General features: G+C 48.8%; 1 protein-coding gene across 16 annotated transcripts in view; it reads left to right on the plus strand.

Annotated features, from left to right (window-relative positions):
• The window catches only part of ARHGEF7 (Rho guanine nucleotide exchange factor 7), a 134,674-nt gene that overhangs the window by 86,788 nt on the left and 26,142 nt on the right, over positions 1–21,744 (plus strand). For all 16 annotated transcript variants that reach the window (XM_043593601.1, XM_043596671.1, XM_043593173.1 and 13 more), the window contains 6 exons: positions 7,732–7,826; positions 8,043–8,138; positions 10,644–10,766; positions 19,185–19,323; positions 20,293–20,352; positions 20,986–21,132. In XM_043593601.1, the coding sequence (XP_043449536.1) occupies positions 7,732–7,826; positions 8,043–8,138; positions 10,644–10,766; positions 19,185–19,323; positions 20,293–20,352; positions 20,986–21,132 (660 nt within the window). The remainder of the gene's footprint in view (positions 1–7,731; positions 7,827–8,042; positions 8,139–10,643; positions 10,767–19,184; positions 19,324–20,292; positions 20,353–20,985; positions 21,133–21,744) is intronic.

Below are 21,744 nucleotides of genomic sequence, written 5' to 3' on the forward strand. Positions count from 1 at the left end.
AAAATTATTAGGGAAAGTGAGCACACATGTGCACGGGTAAGGGGAGGGGCAGAGAGAGAGTGCGAATCCCAAGCGATTCCACGCTGTCAGCGCAGAGCACAGTTTGGGGCTTGACCCCCCAATCCTGGGATTGTGATGTGAGCCGGGATCAAGAGTCAGGTGCTTAACTGATTGAGCCACCCAGGTGCCCCTCAAAATTGGACATTTTAGAGGAGCTTAGTAATTCTGGATTCTGATCTCCCCTACTCCCAGGATTGCTTGTTCCTTTTGTTGACTAACTGCAGTTTATCTCTCCCACGGTCACTGATGGGTTCGCTTCATTAAAGCCTGGCTGCCCGGTATTCATACTCAGAGCTCCAGACTTGAGTGTGTAGCCAAAGATTGCTCAAAGCAAGATTGTGCATAACCAGGCTTTCGTTCTGTGCCTGTGGATCTGTGTGTGGTCAGTTAATGTGTTGGAGTGGGAGGAGGCTTTTTAGAACATAAAGCAATGAATGAAAACAAAGGGAAAGCTCAAAATTGATAGGCTCCATGAAAGTTTAATAAAAGTAGAAACCAAATTACAAGTTGAGTGGAACGTTTGTAACAATTTCAACAAGATAAGATGATCTTTAATGACTGAGGAGCTCATTAAGGCAAATACATGAAGATTCTGGGTGAGTAGGAAAGGATGTGAGCAGTAGAAAATGGGGGAGGGTGGGAGCTGTGCTCTAGTCTGTTGGGGCTGTTGTACTAGCACCGCAGACTGGGTGGACTCCTCAGTAAAGGCTCCTCGCGGTTCTGGAGGCTGGAAGTCAGCTCAGAGTGCTGGCGTGCTCAGGTCTTGGGGGACTCCCTCTTCCTGGTTTACAGAGGGCTGCCTGCTGTCCTGTCTGCATGTGGCAGAGACTGTGAGTCTGGCCGCCTCGTCCCAAGAGCCCTGCCTGCAGCACCCCTCACTGGGGATTTCGAGATACCCCAAACCCCGGCATTTGGGGAGGACACAGATGTTATGTCTAGCCCTCTGACAGTGTGGGTAAGCTTACCATAGAATTGTGGTCGTGAGGAGCAGAGAGGTAAGGAGAATCCTCAGTTCTAAGGACAGCGGGATGTACATCCATACAGGGCTTCTTGAGAGTGGCCTGGTGGTTGCGTATAAAAATCTGAAAACAGTCAAACCCTTTAATCTGGCACTTCTACTACTTGGAATCCTCCCCAGAGAAATTACCTAAAGCGTATTCAATGGTGTCGGTGCAAAGATGTTTTAATAGGATTATTATAATAATAAAAGTAAGCAACCTAAATGTGTAGCAGTACAAGAACGATTAAGTAACCAGTGGCACATGTGTTTATAATTATTGAAAATGCAGGGGCGCCTGGGTGGCTCAGTCGGTTAAGTGTCCGACTTCAGCCAGGTCACGATCTTGCGGTCCGTGAGTTCGAGCCCCGTGTCGGGCTCTGGGCTGATGGCTCAGAGCCTGGAGTCTGGAGCCCGTTTCCGATTCTGTGTCTCCCTCTCTCTCTGCCCCTCCCCCGTTCATGCTCTGTCTCTCTCTGTCCCAAAAATAAATAAATAAAAAAAAGTTGGAAAAAAAAAAAAAAGAAAATGCACACGAAGCTTTAAAAATACCTAAAATACATGTTTGAGTGCAATAAGCAGAATCTGAAATTATATAGGTAATGCGATTTAATAATGTAAAAATGTTGGCATAGAAGATAGAAGGAACTGTGCTATGGGGTGGCTCAGTCTCGGGACCGTGAGTTTGAGCCCCACATGGAGTGTAGAAATTTCTTAAATAAAATTAAAAAACAAAACAAAAAACACCCAGGGTGCCGGAGAGAACAGCTTCTCCGGAGTGGCAGACTTGATCACTTGATGACATGAGTAGGAGTGGCTTTGGGGGGTTGCTCTGGCACCGGAGACCAGGCTGTGCAGGATGTCAGGCTTGAGAGCAGCAGTGACAGAAGATCCACGCACCTGAACTACGGAGTTGCTCAGTCTTCGTGACAAAGCCAGCCACAGCCGTTCCCTTTATTTTGAGATGGGAAAACGGAAACCTGCTTTTAGGGTCCTAGATCAGTGAATGATCAGGAGATCCCCGGCTTCGGCTGCTGGAGCGGGGGTGGAGGGGGTGCCCTGTCTGTGGGTAGGCCGGAGGGAGCTCCCCAGCTGCTTGCACAGGCACTAAATTGTCAGATGGCTTGGTGATCCTGGCCTTGGCCTTTTGTAGTGTTGGCTTTAAGGAGCCTGGTGAAGTGCTTGCCTTGAGGTTTTCAGGGTTATTAGCAAGGACGAGCATGTGGAAACACTTGGGGCATCAGGCGTCACTGTTCTGTTTGCAAATGGGTATCCCGTTTGGGGGTTACCTGGGAGAGCTGCAGTCTAGGGTGACAGGAATCTGTCGTTTGTGGCCTGCTTGAGCTTGCTGGATTTTAACAGTGGAAGAACACGAGTGCACCTGCAGGATGATAAGACCTCTGTCCAGTAGAGAGAGCTTAGAGAAGGCATTTCTGTTGTGTAAGCTGATGCCCCCAGACAGAGTGAGAGATCTGGAGTTTCCTTCTTTTAGGGGATGAGGGGGTTCCTCAGTCATCATCAGAGAAGGAGGTTTCTTAAATATGTCCATCTGGGAAGACCAGTCCTTACCACCTGACACGTTTAGTGGTATTGGCTTAGTTTTTAGGTTCTATTGAACACTTTTATCTAGGGTATTGTGTCAGAACTCTTTACCTATGGGAACAGGGAGTGGGGAACTTCTGCTTGTGCTGAGTGTAATGAAAAGGCAGAACAGCTTTTGCCTTTGAAATGTTGATGTTATGATAGGTAGCAATGACTAGTTTTTTTACATTTTTTTTTTAATGTTTATTTTTGAGAGAAACAGAGACAGAATGCGAGTGGGTTAGGGGCAGAGAGAGAGGGAGACACAGAAGCAGAAGCAGGCTCCAGGCTCTGAGCTGTCCGCACAGAGCCCGACGTGGGGCTCAAACTCACGAGCTGTGAGATCATGACCTGAGCTGAAAGTCGGATGCTCAACCGACTGAGCTACCCAGGCGCCCCAGCAATGACTAGTTTTAATAAACACAAGGGATAGGCGTGCATTTTTCGTAGAATGTTACAGCAGCTTCCATGGACCTTTGCTGTGCTCTGGAGAAATAGTGCGTGTCTTTCCTCTTGGCTCCTTGAATTGCTTGGAGCCTCTGCATCCTGGACCAAGGGGAGACCGAGACAGCTGGCCCAGCCTCTACACAGAGACCCGCATTGGCCCCAAGCCCTACTTGTGCTGTTTTTCCTTTTCCCTTTGCTTCCCAAGATTAACTAACACCTTAACCAAGATTGCTTTTTAGTCCGTACCTCCTGGCTAACGGAGTCGTGTAAGAAGGAGCACCATGAAGGATTCTGGGTTTGGGTTTGAAGACTGTGTTAGGAGGTTTGTGTCAGGTAGCTGATACTCTTGAGTGTCCCCACCCTGTAAAAAATAACCCTGTTCCCCCAATACTGCCTTTTTTAAACAGACACATAGACTTGTGCAGAGCCAGGATTTGTGCCCAGGTCTGCTGGGTGCCCGGGGCTGGCCCCTGGTGTATCACCATGCGGTCGTGGACATCTGTCTGCTGAGGCCGGCTTCTTGCAGCAATCTGTATCCCAGTGGAACCAAGGCTTCTGCTGGAGCTTTTGCAGTGAGCCTTTAGCATTTGGAAGAAATCTATCCCAAGGCCTCGTGAATCCCCGAATTTAGAAATATTGTAACATTTTTTCAAAAGACACAATAACTTAAAACCTTTGCATGGCCCTTCCAGACTCTTCTGGGAACCTGTGGAGACTAGAGAGCTCTATTCAATCAGTACCTGCCGGTGGGGGGGTTGGGGTTGGGGGTGGATTGTGGAGGGGGGGGGTAGTTTGGAACTGCTTCCTGCAGCAGCGAGGGCAGGCTGTTCCTTCCTGTTATTCCCCAGAGGCTCAAGTCTGGTCTTCGAATCTGTGTTCTGAGAACGTAAGTACAGTTTAAGTAGACTGGGTTGAAAGGAAACGTGCAAGGATGATTTTTCCCTTGTGTAGGGAGGAGCGGGCGGCTTATTTCCTGTTGTCTGAATCTGTTACTGTTTCAAGGGCGTGCTTAGGACCAAACCAAAGTTGTTTCTAAAAGTTGGGTTTTAGTTAATGATGATCTTTCCATCTTGATCAAATCTCTAAGAAAACTTGTTTCTTCTTATATGTAAATAAGTTATTTTTAAAAGATTCAATGACCTAAAATATGAAACCTACCAAAATTTGCGGTGAAATTTGCAACTCCCGTGTAAAATCTGCGATACTGAGCGCTCCTTTAATGGTGGTAATGAAGTGAGTTTCTGTGCTTCTGCGGGGTAATGAAGTCAGTCCTTTTGTTTTGTGTTGCTGTAACGGCTGACAGCTCTGGGATTGTCTGTGTGGTTTGCCTGATGTCCTCCTCCTGTGTGGCCCCATTGTTTGGCGGGGGCTCTCCACGCCTCACGCCTGAGGGAGAGCTCGCTGAGGCGGAGGCCGGCCTCCCTCCCCAGCTGTGGAGCAGAGGCTGCTCTGCTGTGAGACGTGTGGGACTGGCCTTCGTGGCATGGAGCGCTGGAGCCTGGCGGGGGAGTCACATGGGGTCCTGCAGCAGCCAGAGCGCGCGCAAGTCCCGGAGGGGGAGACAGGTGCTCTGGAGCTGGGGAGGGGGCGGGGAGGGGGTGGCTCCTGGCGTCAGCGGACTCGGTCAGGTCAGCCCTGTCTGGTCTGGGGCGAGTGTTTGGTGGGACAGCTGAGTGTGACGGGGAGTGTTGGGACGGGAGGATTACAGAACTTGTCCTTAGCGCACACTGGAAGAGCATGTTTCTAACTGGTGGTTGACATTAACTAACTTGACTGCCTTGATGTCACTTTTTGGCAGAGGTTTCTTTGGCATTGTTTCTGGTACATTCTTACGGGAGGCTTCTATATCCGCATACTGTGCTTGGTGCTGTGATGGGGGAAATGCCGTCTTACTATCGTCACACGCTGGGGAGGTGTTCTTGCACTTGTCTCCCTCCTCCTGTAAAAGGTGTGCAGGTTTTCGCATGTGCTCTGCTGCTGCTTTGTAGTGTTTGTATTCCTGACATGAGATCCTCATTTAATTTTTGTTGGAACACTGAAGACTTTTCATCTTTACTGTGACAGAGTTTTTTAGTTCAAGGAATAGTCTACTTGGTTGACTTCATGTCACTTTAGAAGGACAAGATCTGGTTGAAAGTCTGATTTTCTGCTACAGTGGCTGGTGTCACAGTATGTTCTCTGCCCACTGTTCCTTTGACATTCGTGCCCAATGACCATTTCTTCGAAGGAAGACATTGTAATCCTGGGATCGACACCCAGATTTCCCCACAAAGGCAGGAGCTCCTGGAGCGCCGCCCCCTCCCTGTGGCCCGCTCCCCCACTCCTGCATGAATAGGCCCATTCAGGGGCGAAACCAGAGCCGGAGTCTCAGTGAAAGCAGCCGATTGTCTTCATCGCACACAGCATAGCGTGGAAGCTACTCACTCGGGTTTGCGTTTCCTCGTGAGGGACCATGCTCTTTGGTCAGCGCACAGAAAACGTACCGAACAGGTGGAGAATCCGTGGTGTGTGTTACTGGTGTGGAAATCTAAACTGGGCTTACTGATCACTTCTACCTGTTTAAGCACGTATTTTAATTACCAAGTTGGGGGGAAGCCGGACCACGTTTGTCTTTATTCTGCACGGCTTTTCTGCAGGACCTAGGCAACTTGTTTTGGAAGACGAAATCACGCGTTTGTAGGACTCTAGTGGATGCTCAGAAGATATGTGTGACGTGATTTTCTGAGGAAAGAAGGTGCTGGTCTGTGGCCAGAGGGGGATGGAAAGTGGTTGAGGAAGGGGTTACGTTCCTCGCTTCTGTCAAGTCCCACTGCCCTCGGCCTGGCAGCTGGAGAGGCGGTGAGGGGGCCGTGCGCCCGCAGATCAAGATGCACACGCCGGCCCCGCTCTTGGCTGGCTGTCTGATTTGGGGGGATACTTACCCTCTCCACTTGAATCTTGGCCTCTTCAAGAGGAAGACTTTGAGGATTAGAGATGCTAGCGTAGAGCACCTTGCTGGGCTCCGGGGGTGTGCTCGGCCTCGGTGAGGAGTCTCCTGCCTGCTCTCGTCCAGGCACCTTCCCACCCTGCCTGGGGAGGGCCTTTGCTCTTGGCAGTTACTGATGCCAAGAGGCATATTTTTTATTTTTCATAGATAACGTTTGTATTGTTAGAGGGCAAGTTGGGGAGAAGGGCAGAAGGGGGGGGAGGAGGAGAGAGTCTCGAGCAGGCCCCATGTTCAGCACAGACATCGTGATACAGGGCTCGATCCCACAACCCTGACATCATGACCTGAGCTGAGATCAGGAGCTGGACCCTCAACTGATGGAGCCACGCAAGCGACCTGAGGCATATTTTTCAGCCCAGCTGTTTTGCATTTTTTAAAAACCTGTTTTTAGGAATTATAAAGTTGTTTTCATTGAATTTGCTGTTCTAACATTAGGGTATCAGGAAACATTTTAAGGTTGATTCATCATTGTTCTGTCTTTAAAGTAGTGGCTTCTTAAGGATTTTCTACTGGTGGACCTTTGATATTTAATAAATGTGTATAAGATCTGAGACTGTTCTCTAATGAAATTGATTTAGATTTTCTAGGTGCAATCTGAAGAGCAAACTAGATGTTTTTAGTTGAAATATATTTTACATATGTTAAAATACATGGATCTTAACTGTACAGTTCGTGGAGCTTGGACAAGGTCTATAACAACTACTCAAATTACAATATAGAACATGTCCATCACCCTGGAAACTTTGGCCCCTTTCCCCATTGTCACTTCTCCCTCCTGATTTCTGCCCTCCTAGATTAGTTTTGTCTGTTCTTGGACTTACTATAAGTAGGATGTGCAGGATATCCTTTTTGTGAGTGGCTGGCTGCTTATGCACGACACAGTGTCAGAGATTGATCCTTGTGTCCTTGCTGTTGTGGTTACCAGTGGTTTCTTCTTTGCATCTGAACAGATGGGGCAGTACTGCAGTACTTTCTGATGATGGAGTTGGTTCCAGCCTCACTCTTTTTTTTTTTTTTTTTTAATTAAAATTTTCTTGACGGTTATTCATTTTTGAGAGACCGAGAGAGAGCATGAGCGGGGAAGGGGCAGAGAAGGAGACACAGAATCTGAGGCACGCTCCAGGCTCTGAGCTGTCAGCACAGAGCCTGACGTGGGGCTCGAACCCACCAACTGTGAGATCATGACCCGAGCCAAAGTCCAATGCTCAACTGACTGAGCCACCCAGGTGCCCCCCTCATTCTTCATTTTGTTTAAAGTTTATTTATTTTGAGGTGGGAGGAGGGAAAGAGAGAGACGAAGAGAGAGTCCCAAGCAGGCTCCATACTCAGCATGGAGTCTGAAGCTCTTCAATCCAGTGAACCGTGAGATCATGACCTGAGTCGAAATCAGGAGTCACATGCTCACCTGACTGGGCCACCCTGGTGCTCCCAGCCTCGTTCTAGGTGTGCCTGTGTTATGTGTGTGGCAATGAGATGAAGTCTGTTATGTAGCTATAGTAAGAATTTGGTACGTGGGTTTTGGTAGTTAAGTCACAGGAAGTGATGATATCAAGCACACTAGTATTAATGCAGAAGCAACCTGTAAAGTGAATGATGCTGATGCACTTGTCAAAGCTCATGAGTTTTAGTGGCGAATAATGCTGTTCACCATTTGTTGTAGGTGCTACAGAATATTTTGGAAACTGAAAATGAGTATTCTAAAGAACTTCAGACTGTGCTTTCTACCTACCTGCGGCCTTTGCAGACCAGCGAGAAGTAAGTTGGATGATAAACTGTGTTAATTGCAGCATTGTCATTGCCTAGGCTGTTTGCTCAGGTTTCCACAGAATGGAGGGTGGAATGGAACCCACTGTACCAGTTTGCTGTAGAAGTAAGGATTTTAGCGGGTTAGAGACTAAAACAGGGCCCTGGGGTGAGACAGGAGAGTGACACGGTACATAATAGTCCCACTGTTCTTTTTCTTGGCTCTAGGTTAAGTTCAGCAAACATTTCATATTTAATGGGAAATCTAGAAGAGATATGTTCTTTCCAGCAAATGCTTGTACAGTCTTTAGAAGAATGCACCAAGTAAGTACGACGCTAAAAATCTGTGAAATTCAGATTAGTACAACGGGTAGATATAGAATGTGCTTTGATCTGATTCTAGAACTCCTATTTCCAAAGATGGAAACTGTTATTTTGAATCTTTTGGGTTATCAACCCTTCTAGTAGAAGCTGTGTTTCTGACGTCTGGTTTTTCTAGTTGGGGTCTTTGAAGGCGAGGTCTCCTGATGAGAAAGGAGAGCGTCTTGCCGGGAGCAGCGAAGTTTACGGTGTTGGGCGGATGGGGGAGGCAGGGGTGAGGAGCCTGAGGAGGAAGAGGCTCTGTGCACGGGTTGCTCCTGGCCGCCCGGAAGCCAAGGATAGTGAAATGTGGTGTCTGGAACGTGCTGCCCGCACGTACCCGGCTTGGTTTTCTTTCCAAGGTGTTTTTGGGGTGGGGAGGCATGTTCTGAATTGATTGGCCACCAGATTGGCTTTTTTTTTTTTTTTTTTTTTTTTTTTTCTGTGCGACTCTTTTGTTCTTGGTTAACGTGAGACATTTAAGGGTTAGGGTCAGTTTACTGATCTCAGTAGCGTAGTTCACTTAGTTGACCAAGTGCCTGCTGGGTGTTGGAGGACTTGAAGTCTTGACATATGTGAGAACTTTGTAGGTTGTAGGTCACCATGTGACATTTGAGGTTTATTTACCTGTGGACTTGATGCAAGAGGGGGGCACTTGTTATCGCAATTTCTATTTCTTTAGCCGACAGAAGGATGAGGTAACTTTTTCTCTTGGGATCTGGTTGGTCTCTGGTTTGTCCTTCCTGTAGTTTGTCTTAGTCTGGGAAGTGGCGAGGGGTGCTCTGCCCCCTGGGCCCCAGGCGCACAGCTGGCTGTGCTCGGAGTAGGTTCCAGGCCCCTCCAGGCCCTTCATCCCGGAAGGTGTGCAGGGGAAGCGCAGAGTGAGTGCTGGCCTTCAGACAAATTCACATTGCTTCCTCCTGGAGCGGTTTGGTTCATGTGAATGGCCTGACTTAGGTGGCCATGAAGAGAGGAGTTTGGCAATCACTGCTTTCCTTTTGGTAAATGAAGGTGATTGGCCCTCAGTTTGGGGTCTGCAGGAGGCCAGCCCCGGGGTGTGCAAGTGGAAGTCGGCGTTTGCCCCTGCTTCCCCCACCGGCTGTCAAGAACTTGGACTGAAGGAGTTCATATTTTTACAGTACGTTTGTGGCGCCTCTTCTGGGCCTCCCCTCAGGCTTGTGAAAGCACGTGGATCTCCTCGTCTGCACCGCAGATGTACAGATCTGAATGCTGAAATTCAGGGAGGGAACATGAGCTGAGAGTCCAGCACCCAGTCAGGCCTGTGTTGGCTCTTTACTCAGTAGGACTTAGGTGTTGTTTCGGTTGAGTTCCTCAAGGGCACGGTGCGTTGGCATGAGATGTTGGATTTGCCATGGTGGAACAGGAGAGCAGAGGGTCGGAGATGAGCTTTCCTGATCAACCTTTCCCCTTATCTTTGATCGTGAGTGTTCTGAAAGTCCTCAGATCGGCGCAGAGCTCAGGTTCACAGTTCGAGGTGTCGTCGTCCCCTCCGCCCATGTCCCGTCAGCTCACGTTCAGCCAGATCCTGTGGTTTTCTCTTGGGGTTTAGCTGCCCTACGCAAGCCAGCCTCGGCCGCCATTGGCCCCGAGGTACAGAGAACCGGAGACACACCCTGTGTCCTTTCCTTCTCCAAATGCCAGCCGTCTCCAGAATCTTCGTCCCTGGTGCTCTACCACCTGCAGAGGTTGGTTTTATATTTTGTTCAAGGTTTGTGTATCTGCAGGAGGGAGAAGTCCGTTTGATAGGAATGGTGAGGCTGTAGCCGGAGGTGGAATGTTGTAGATGATTGCGCCCAGCTGAGGGCTTGGCCTCCATCTTGGAGTTGGCCGTGCCTGTCTGGTTAGGACAGCCCCACGTGCGCGTTTCTGCTTCCACTGGTGGTGCTGATCATCGCTTTCTGTTCTTCCTGTTACTGTGAGCTCACGGCCTTTCCAGGCTCAGCAACTGCCCCGGCCTAGACCTGGGAGGAGATGGGTCTGTGGCTGTGCTCTGTCTCCAGCTTTTACCTGAAGGGAAGGCGGGCCGTAGTGTGTGTGTGCGCACGCGCATGCACGCGTCTTGATGCTGCTTAAGTAGAAACCTTGCCAACAAGTAGTCATGTTTTATAATTCTCCTTTTGTACAAAACTTAAAGGTTCATGATCTGCATTTCTCTCACCATCCAAAGTCGGACTTGTGGCGTTTTGGCTGTGCTGTGCGCAGGTGGGTTGTGGCGGCTGGATGCTGGAGAAAAGGAGGGGCGTTAGTTTGGTGCTTCCTAGCAGAGCCGCTTTCGAGGTAGATACTTCTCCCTGCTGGACTGCCGGTGTGAACACTTAGGTTCTGGGATTTGTAGATTTTGTTTTCACGGAGGTGGTCTACAAGGAGGTCTCAGATTTTGTGTTCATTACTTGGCAATTTTCTTTCTATGAAATTTAGGATTATTTCCTTTGTGTTGTGTATCTCTAGGTTGCCAGAAGCTCAGCAGAGAGTTGGAGGATGCTTTTTAAATCTGATGCCACAGATGAAAACCTTGTACCTTGCGTATTGTGCCAACCACCCGTCTGCAGTGAACGTTCTCACGGAGCACAGGTGCGCTTGCCAGACACCCTTACCTGGAGGGCAGGGACTTCTTGGCAAGGGGTTCCCTCCACGTTGGCTTGTGTGGGCCACACGTTACATGAAATACAGTGCTGGTATTCACTTGTTTGTTCAACGATTATTGTGTTTTAATTTCCTCTTAAGCTGAGTGCCTGAGAAGCATTGGTACGGGGTCTCTGAGGTTCTGAGTAGCATTTTTGGAGTAGAAAACGGTGTTTCCAAAGTCTCCCTTCAGCCTAGAGCCCTTGGGAAAGTGGATTTGAGGAGCTGGTAGGGTTCTGGAATGGAGCTGTAGGCTAAATCCAGGATGCCAGAATCCCATTTCTCTTAGTTCCTAAGAGTGGAAGTATGGAGTGTAATTAGATTGGCTGTGAGAGAAAATGCTGGATTGAAAAATATGGCCAGTATACATAATTACACATATGCCAAGGTTTTACTGTGTGTGTGTGTGTGTGTGTGTGTGTGTACATATATATTTATGTATCTGTATACATAAATTGTTTTTATGTAGTAGAAACTCGGTTTATGAGCATAATTTGTTTGGAAAACATGCTTGTAGCCCAGAGCACTCATACATCAAAGCGAGTTTCAGGAACCATGGTGTCCGATATGACTCGTATTGCAAGACATTGCTCGTTTATCTAGTTAAAATTTATTAGAAATGTTTGCTTGTCTTGCAGAATACTCGCACAGCAAGTTACTTGCGATTCAAGGTTTCAGTGTGTGTGTGTGTGTGTGTGTGTGTGTGTGTGTGTGTATAAAAATATAAAACGCCTGGCAGAGAGAAAATATTTTGGTAATGCTGAGTGTGCTCTTCAAACGCTACATTATTCTGTGCCCAAAAATTGCAAGGCCATATCTCTAGGGCTTTGGTACCTAATGACGTAGCTGTGTAAATTTAGATTTAAATTCATTTAAGCATTAATTAAAAAGTAATTAAAAATTCAGTTTGACTAGCCACATTTCATGCACTCAGTAGTCATACGGGCCTGGCCTGAGAGCAGTGCATAGAATACATTTATCATAGGAACTTTCATTGCTTAACGGTAGTCTGAACACACGTGTGAGCAACCATGTGTGGTTTGGAATGAATTGTAGCCTATATGAAAATTACCTGTCATGAGCACAGAACTGAGTGTCTCCCTGCATTCTGCTTTGCACGTGTTAGATATTCCTCTGTTGTGTTAGAGGAGCTTATTAGCTCATCTGTACAATACTCCTATACTTTGGGTGTATTATGTAAAGAGAACTGTAAAAAAATAAAATAAAATTAAGGCTGGGTCTTACAGGTACAACCTTAAATTGGAGACCATTGGCTTCAGCTTTTCAACCTGGAACAAAATTAAAACAAGTGAAACAGACTGTACAGATTCCTGCTGGTTTGGCGAGAAAAGCCCATGTCTTTTCCCAAGAACCGGAAGGTGCTGGAAGAGTGGCTCAGTCACTGGCCGGGGCCGCTCTGAGCGCAGAGATTCTGTTTTTGCTTCTCAGGCATGAACTTTTAGTTAAGTGTGTTAGGAAAATTTTCACAGTGACTTTTGAAAACAGCAGTTTAAAAATTTTTTTAAACCATAAATGAACAAAAATTTTAGTAGCATGAAGGGTAAGTTAAAGTTACATATATTACAAATTTTTTTCTAATGTTTATTTTTGAGAGCCAGAGAGTGAGTGGGGGAGGGGTGGAGAGGGAGAAGGAGACACAGAATCTGAAGCAGGCTCCAGGCTGCCAGCTGTCAGCACAGAGCCTGACGCAGGGCTCAAACTCACAACTGGTAAGATCGTGACCCGAGCTGAAATCGGTTGCTCAACCGACTGAGCCACCCATGTGTCCCTAGTTAAGTGTGTGTGTGTGTGTGTGTGTGTACATACATACATATGTAATTTTAATTTTAGTTAAAAGTTTTTTTAACGTTTATTATTGAGGGACAGAGCATGAGCATGGGCGGGGCAGAGAGAGGGAGACACAGAATCTGAAGCAGGCCCCAAGCTGTGAGCTGTCAGCGTAGAGCCCAACGAGGGGCTCAAACTCACAAACCACAAACAAGATCATGACCTGAGCCGAAGTCGGGCGCTTAACCGACTGAGCCACCCAGGTGCCCCAAGTATATATTTTTTAAGTTGATTTAGTTTTGAGAGAGATACAGTGCAAGTGGGGAAGGGGCAGGGAGAGAGGATCCCAAACTGACTCCGTACTGTCAGAGTCACAGCCCGAGGTGGGACTCAAACCTACAACCGTGAGATGATGACCTGAGCCAAAATCAAGAGTCAGATGCTTAACTGACTGAGCTACGCAGGCGCCCCAGTTATAGTTAAATAGTTAATGAAGTATTTCAACTTAAAACTTAAGGACTGTTGGTAAGCAGACATGGCTGGGCTCTTTGTAAACTGAGCTGAGGCTCAGGTGTACCATCCTGTGAGTGTGGCTGGTTCGGTGGCAGTGGAGGGAGGGCCTCTGGCTTGTTTTGGCCTGGTTTGAGCCCTGCCTCAAACTCAGCTGGTGAGCTGTGGGTAAGTCCCCTGTTTTCCCTGGGTTTTAGATCCCTTCTGTGAGTGCCGATTGGTAGGGTTATTGTAAGCAGTAAACAAAATGTGTAGACCGGATCCGGGTGAGCGAGGTGAGTGTTCCAGCATGAATGCTAATCATGGTCCCATCTGCACCCCTGTGGAGGACCCTGTGTGTTGACTTTATGGGCGTGCTCAGATACCGCAGGGTCTCCGTGTGCACTAAAACGAAGGAGTACACCTCTGCTGGGGGGTCAAAGAAAGGGAGGTCAGGATGTACAGGGTTCACAGAAGGGAACCCCGAAGGACTGTGGCGCGCTCTCCTGTTAAGTCTGCCTCCTCGCCTTTGTGCCAGAGGGTGGCTGTGTGGGTGTATACCTTCCTAAAACCACGAAGCCTGTGTGCCCGTGAGTGTTCTGCCACCTCCTCCTGGGAATTAGGATGTCCACAGAAGTTAAATGCAAGGATTACCTTTGTGTTTGTGAGAATCACAATTAGGGATTAGGAATTAGTGACGTGGCAGTGGGTGAGATCTATAGAAAGCAAACAGGATGTTAGGGTAAAATTGTCATTCTCCCTGCTTTTTGGGGGGTGTGGTTCAGGCTGGGAGTATAGAGAGTGTGGGTAGGGTGGACAGTGTCGGGGCTGATGGTAAATATTTTCCCCTGTAGAAGTGAGTCCGGAAGACCACATTTAAAGTGATTCAGACTGTTAGTTTCCAAAAACGTTCAGACTTTGAAGGGAGACGCCTGCGCGTAGGTGCTTTTTATCCCTCTCGTGTGCTATTACGGCAGTGACCCTTTGCGTCCCCACTGGAATGTCTGTGCCGCCTGTCCCCGCGATGATGGGGCAAGCTCTGTGCCACCTCCCCACGGTGTGTCGCGGGGCGGGGGGAACAAGGCCTGCTCTGGGAGGGCCAGCCTCAGGCCTGTGGGCGCCTGGCGGGGCAGGATGCGCTGCCTGTGTGCCCTCCTGAGGTCTCTGGGCAGTGAGGGGCCCCGCTCTGCCCGCCAGTCAGACCCTGCTTCCCAAGCGTAAGTTGGTAACTTGAGACGGGATTGTGGTTGGCCCTTTTCACCACGTTTCATCTGGCGTCTTAACCTGTAACCTCTGTCCTGCTTCCTATGCATGCTGACGTCTTAAAAGCTGCCACGCTTACAGGTTAATCTGTTTTGTGCTTCAGTATATTTTTGAAGGATTGATTCAGTGTACTGATCTGAAGTTGTACAGACTTTGTTTGCAATCATAGGATTGATTGTTGTGCTTAAAGTCTGAGTGTGAATCTTGGGAATGCCTGCACAGAACTGCCCATGCTTTGGAGTAAGAACTTACAGGTACCCTTCACGTTATCGCGATAGCAGATGTATGTTCCTGGCTGCCTATTTTGAATGAGTTAGGTTTCATAATTCAGTCTGTAAAATGAGTTTTGTTTTTTCCCCGGCACTGTAATTGTTAACTTTTTGCTTGGCTACATGGTAGTTCTCTGCGTGCGTGTTCCTTTTGTTGGAGTCCACAGTGTCCTTTCAGTAACTGCAGGGGAGATGTGCTGTGTAAGGTTAGTAGAAATTAAGCTGAAAGAGCCATTGTTTTGCCGAAGCGGCTGGAACCAGCTGTTTTGTTTTATTGTGCTAGATTTAAAATAGAACATGATCTGTAAAGACTGAACTGCACATGTTGTGGCCTTCTAAGATCATGGATGTTGGAAGAAGTTACTTTGGTTTGCATAAATTTCTCTTAAATTCTTAGTTTCTGGAGGGGTGAGGAATAGAACTTAGTTCTGGTACTTTTTCTGTCATAAATACAGTTAGAAAATTTCATATCCCGTAATATCAAACATGACTATTCTGAATAGACTTTTTTGTGGTTTTTCTTGTGGTTGGAAAGGCCCTGCATGGATTATAGTTAAAGGAGTTGAGGGGCATCTGGGTGGCTCAGTTGGTTGAGTGTCCAATTCCTGATCTTGGCTCAGGTTATGATCTCCTGGTTGGTGGGTTTGAGCCCTGTGTCAGGCTCTGAGCATGGAGCCTGCTTGGGGTTTCTCTCTCTTTCTCTCCCTCCCACTCCCTCCCTCTCTCTCTCCCCCTCCTTCCCTCTCTTTATCCCCCCTCTTCCCCCCTCCCTCCCTCCCCCTTCCCCACTCCCTCCCTCCCCCCTTCCCCCACTCCCTCCCTCCCCCTTTCCCCCCACTCCCCCCTCCCCCTTTCCCCCACTCTCCCCTCTTCCCCTCACCCTCTTCCCCCCCGTCCCTCACCCTCTTCCCCCCCGTCCCTCACCCTCTTCCCCCCCCGTCCCTCACCCTCTTCCCCCCCCGTCCCTCACCCTCTTCCCCCCCCGTCCCTCACCCTCTTCCCCCCCCGTCCCTCACCCTCTTCCCCCCCCACCGTCCCCCACCCTCTTCCCCCCCACCGTCCCCCACCCTCTTCCCCCCCCACCGTCCCCCACCCTCTTCCCCCCCCACCGTCCCTCACCCTTCCCCCACCCCATGCAGTTTCTAGGTCTCTTAAAAAAAGTAAAGGAGTCAAAATATACTCCTAGTACTATAAAGTTTTGATTTTATGGGACTGTGCTTGATCAGTTGTCCAACACTTAGAGAAATGCTGGCAACACATGCATTTCTCCCCTGTAAAGCTGTCATTTCACCCTCCTGTGTAGGGATGGGTAGGGTAATTGGAGGAGACGGCCATTGCTGAGGAATGAGAAGTGAGGAGAGTGGCACAGGCTCCATGTGTGTGAGACACCAAGCAGTTACAGCCAGAGGGGCCAAACCCTGGGCTCCCAGGCCCTACTTGGAGTCAGCCCCCACCTGTTGGCAAGGACGATGGAGACCTCCACACCCACTGGGTGCCTTCCCGTGTGGGTGTGTGTGCTAATGACACCATGTGGCAGGGCAAGGTGCCGTTGCTGGGGATTTGGATGCCCAGCCGTAGTCCCCTTTCCTCTGTCCTTCCCAGGCCTTTCTGCAGTTGTCCCTCCATTTAAGCTGAGCACAGGGGAGTGGCTGGGAGGATCCTCCTGGGGGCACTCCTCCGCTACCTGCCCCTCCTAGAGGAGAGAAGTCCGTGTGGAAGAAGGGAGGAGGCACAGGTGCTCCCCGGTGCTGCTCATGGCTAACAGAGCCTCATGGTCCCTGGCGTGGACGCTGGGCCACCACCGTGCCAGGTTTCCGTCCTCGAAGTCCCAGGATTTTCCTGACAGAACCATCCTCTGAAGACCTGGGGTTCTGAACACAGATATGTTGACTCATGTCTTGTGCGCACGCACACATACTGACACACCACCAGAGAAGGCTCAACAACTTCTTTGGTTTTAAGTTGTATCACCATGAAGGGCTGAGCTACAGGGATGAAAATCATTTTCTTGTCCTTGTAAGAGTGTTTTTTATAATTAGGATTAGGTGAAACCTCCCTTTTTTATAATTCGCTTTGACTTTGATAATACCTTCAAAATATGTATATATGTTTCTTTAAAGGGTTGATTTAAAACCCTGTAAATGTATGTATGTATGCATGTATGTGTGTGTGTGTGTATGGGTGGATGTAGATGGATGGGTGTATGTATGGGGGTGTGTATGTATGGGTGTGTGTGTGTATGTGTGTATGGATGTATGTGTATGGGTGTATGTGTGGATATGGATGTATGGGGGTGTGTGTGTGTATGGATGTATATGTATGTGGATGTGTGTATGTATGTATACGTGTGTATGTGTGTATATGGTTGTGTGTGTGTATGTGTATATGCATGTGTGTATGGATGTATATGTATATATGTGTAAGGATGTATGGGTGTATGCACATATATGTGTGTGTGTGTGTATGGATATGTATGGATGTGTGTGTATATGTATGTGTGGGTATATGTGTATGGGTGTGTGTATATATGTGTGTGTATGGACGTATACGTATGTGTGGATGTATATGTGTGTGTGTATGGATGTATATGTGTGTATGGGTGTATGGATGGATGTATATGGATGTGTGTGTGTATGTACGTATATGTATGTATGCATGTATATGGTGTGTGGAAGTATATGTGTGTTTATTTGTGTGTATGGGTGTATATTTGTGTGTATATGCATGTGTGTATGGATGTATATGTATGTGTGTATGCATGTATGTGTGTGTATGTCTGTGTGTGTGGATGTATGTGTGTATGCATGTGTATGTGTGTGTGTGTATGGATGTATATGGGTGGGTGTGTGTGTGTATCGGTGGTTGAATAGGTGGATAGGCAGGCAGCTGGCAGGTACTGCTAACCACACCGTTGCTGTGTTCACACAGCCCAGTCGTGCACTCTCACTGCAGTGCAGCATCCCGTGCTTAACCAGGCCTCCTAATTTTTGTTAACCCAATTTTAGGGAGCAGTAGCTTTCTAAAGAAGTCTTGCATGTGTAGGAAATGTAAGACTAGCTTCATAGTGATTGATTGGTTTTCAACGTGAAGTTTGAAACCATGTATTTCTGAGTTGGTTCAGTTAAGTGAACCGCTTTCCCTGGTAGGTGTGGTCGCAGAGTTGACGTGAGGTCACTTGTGGTTGGGTAAGAGGCAGGCTGTGCCAGCACCGATTCTTGTCTTGACGTTTCCAACGTGAGCTCTGTTTAGTTGAACTGTAGGAAACTACTCTTGCTTGTTACTTTTGAACTAGCAGTTTCAGGTGCTTTAGCCTAAGTACTGTACATGTTTTCACCAGGAGCACTGAGTGTGGCTGGTGTTCCCAAGGAGCTTGGGTGGTGGGCAGGTGTAGCTGAGTTGGGGAGGAAGGGATGGAGGAGGTGAGGCAGTGGCTGGGTCCCTGAGGTCAGATCAGGCAGCCTGCACTAAGGACTGATGTGCTCTGATATTCTTAGGGATTCTCACATTTTTTGGCTTCATGTATAATGTCCTTCGCAGTGTGACGTGGGGGCTCAGCGGTCACCCTGCTCTTCACAGGGGTGACCTGAGCTGCTGCCTGCTCCTCTCCCAGCCTGTCTGCCCCTCACTCCCCCTGTCTCGAGTGGTGCACAGGGGCAACAGTGAGGAACACAGGTGGGGCTTCTAGCCTGGACCCCAAACGTCGCGTGCACTAGGGACACAGGTGCCAGACCTTCAGTCCCCGGCATGAGTCCTGATGCAGGTGACCAAGCGTGATGCTCACAGCTGCACACCGGACCTTCATGGGTCATTCCGGATGCCGTGGCTGTTGAACTGGAGCATTTGGGGCCAACCTGGAGTGCGTGAGCATGGAGGCCTCACGAGGGCCTTGCTGGTCACCAGGTTAGATGAGCAGTGTGGTGAAAGTGGCAGGAGTGGGGAGATAGGTAGGCATGGCTTTCAGCTTTTGGATTTCCAGATATGCGTTCAGTCTCCTTATCTACAAGTGTGGTCGCGCTCTACCATGAGGCTAAGTGAGGTGGTGATGTGACCGTGCTTTTGACATTTTAAAGCCTAAGTGGAAGAGTCCGTTACTTGATGGTGCTGCCTCGTGCCTGCTGCTTGCACAGAATGCTTCGGGGCTGTTGGGCGGCCTCCTGTGCAGCCAGGGCATCTGCGCCCCGGTTCACTTCACTGTGGCCGTAAAGCATCTTTTACTTTGTGTCACCATTTCGAGGGACCCAGAGGATGGCCATCTTCTAGCTCAGCTGTGAACTAGGCTTGCTCAGGTGGCCTCCATGAATGGAAGGTGTGGGTTTGCTTAGCGGACCGCCCGTGCCGGGTTATGCCCAGCTGGGTTTGCCTGTAACCAGAGTGATGGCATGAGCCTTCTGGGGGTGTTCGCGTTTGGTGTCTCAATGTAGCCGGTGCCAGTGTGGCTCTAAGCACAAAGAGCTCTAAGCACCCGTTAGCTGCCCAACCTGGTGCTGCCGGCAGGGCGGGCCTTTCCCCTGTCTGTGTGTGGGCTCTAACCACTACGCCGTCCACTCTCTCCGCTCAGCGAGCAGCTGGGAGAGTTCATGGAGACCAGAGGCGCCAGCAGCCCGGGGATCCTGGTGCTGACCACCGGCCTCAGCAGACCATTCATGCGCCTGGACAAGTACCCCACGTTGCTCAAGGAGCTGGAGAGACACATGGAGGTACTGCTTGTCGCGTGCTGCCGCTCGGGGGCCCTCCGCCCCCGTCAGGGAAGCTCGCCGTCTGTGTCAGAGGCGGGAACCGACAGAAGTGTTTTTGCAAAGGTTTTTAACTTGAAGGATTTTCAAAACGATTTTGTTAAATGGTGTTTTCTCCTTCCCCTCCCTCTACAAAATTACATGTCCTCCTTGATCTCTGTCACCCACGGCTGCTGTTAGAAAAGTCTCCAAAAGCTACGAAACGTTAAGCTCAGATTTAAGTAGCGTTGAGGTGCCCCGTTAGGAACACTTGGTTACAAATGGTAAGCATAGCGTTTATACAGTAATAAGAGTCAAAGAATCAATCCGTTCATGATGGGTATTTATCTTAGTTTTGAAAAGCAGACCGCAGGCCTGGCAGAAACTTGGGTTTAAGTTGCTGTGTATGGGTGCAGGTTGGCGGACTTTCTCTATGTAGGGTGGGCCTGCTGGCTCCCTTCCTTGCCAACCCCCTCTGCTGTTGTGGTTTAGAGCCTCAGCAAGGCCAGTGCTGGGAGGAGGTGCTGAGTCCTGCCATGGGTTTTTGTCTTTTTTTTTTTTTTTTTTTTTTTAATGTTTATTTATTTAGAGACCGAGACAGCATGACAGAGAGCGAGAGCGAGAAGAGAATCTCAAGTAGGCCCCACACCGTCAGCACAGATCCCAACATGGGCTCAATCCCACGAACCATGAGATCATGACTTGAGCTGAAATCAAGAGTCAGAGGCTTAACTGACTGGGCCACCCAGCTGCCCCTGGGCTTTTGTCTTCTAGACCATGGTTTCCCCAAAGTCTACTGGGCCCACAAGAGTACGAATAACACTTCAGTGCTGAGAAGAATAAGACCTATTGTGGGTTGAAAGGGTTGGGAAAGTTTCAAGCTAGTCTCTAGAGTGCCTTTTAAAGAAAACAATTTGCCTCATGAAAGCTAATAGTGTTTTCTTTTATTCAAAGGATTATCATCCAGATAGACAAGATATTCAAAAATCCATGACTGCCTTCAAAAACCTCTCAGTAAGTGACTGGGCGTATTATGATTTTTTCCCTCAGCATTATTATGACAGATGAATGTAGAAAAATTTATTCCCTAAAAAAGTTAGGTGATGAAAGAAAATGAGAGCGAGAATTTGGGTGTATTCAAATACAAAATAATCACGGTAGTTTATTTACCGTGGTGGTAAATTTGCATGCTTTACTGGGCTGTCGACACCAGAAAATGATCGTTTAACCTTTAAAAAGTCACGACACAATAGTTCCTTATGAAGGTCTTGCTCTGTGGGCTGTGTCTTCGGTGAGGACCAGGTGGTCCTGCTCCTTCACCCTGCTGCCATGCCGCTGGTGTTTCTGGAACATGCCTGACTTACCTCACGTGCAGCATGCACTCCTGGCCCCTGCTCAGTCCTTGTGCCAGCAGAGACCAGTAAAGCCAGAAAGTCTCTTCTTGTCCAGTCTGCATTTTTTCTTCTAGAAGTAGTAAGATCTGCTGTATTGTTCTAAAGCCGTGTCTCTCGTTCCAGAGCTCTTACTTCTATGCCTGTGAATTGAACGCTTTCTCATTCAGCAGATGATGTGTCTCAAAGTCGCGTGGCCGGTAGTTGAGGTTCTGGGGGCTCCCGTACCTCCTGACCGTGGTGGTGTGTGTCCCAGGCGCAGTGTCAGGAGGTGCGGAAAAGGAAGGAGCTGGAGTTGCAGATCCTGACAGAAGCCATCCGGAGCTGGGAGGGAGATGACATCACGACCCTGGGCAGCGTCGTTTATATGTCCCAGGTCATGGTCCAGTGCGCCGGGAGTGAGGTATGCAGGGCAGGAGCGCCACGGCCACGTGCTGTGCTGTGCAGAGTGGCTGGGAACACGAGTGGAGGGTCTCGAGCCTGTGCTCTGAGCCCCACAAGTGTGTGGGGCGTCTTCGGGAACAGAGTGTGAGAAGTCCCCCTAGACAGGCTCAGAGTGCAGGACCGGTTTCCAGCGCACTTGGCATGCGGCTGGAGTCTGAGGAGTCTGCCTGAGGACCCTGCGTCCTGACCCCTGGGCTTCTGTGGGCAGTGTGGAAATGGCAGCTTGGGAAAGGGCTGTCTGCGTTCCTCGTTTTGGTCTCCTTTACGTTCCTGGAAACTTGCGTCCTTTATTGTGGTCTCTCTGGGGCATCCCCCCCCCCCCCCCCCCATTGAAGCAAATGGTTTTTAATATAGATGCTTTTAAATCTTTCATGTAAACTAGGTAAGGTTTACAGCATGGACAAAAACAATATTGAATTGATTGGGCTTTAAGGGAAGTGCCAGGAATCATTCAGTTGATTTTAACATTTTATCCTACCCTCCCCTCAAGCTTGAAAGGCCCACCTGTTCTTCCCCACAGCACCCAAACTCGACAAGTTCTGTTCTCTCTCAACCATAAAAAGAAAATTTT

Source organism: Prionailurus bengalensis, chromosome A1 (genome assembly GCF_016509475.1).
Source record: "Prionailurus bengalensis isolate Pbe53 chromosome A1, Fcat_Pben_1.1_paternal_pri, whole genome shotgun sequence".
NCBI classification, from domain to species: domain Eukaryota; kingdom Metazoa; phylum Chordata; class Mammalia; order Carnivora; family Felidae; genus Prionailurus; species Prionailurus bengalensis.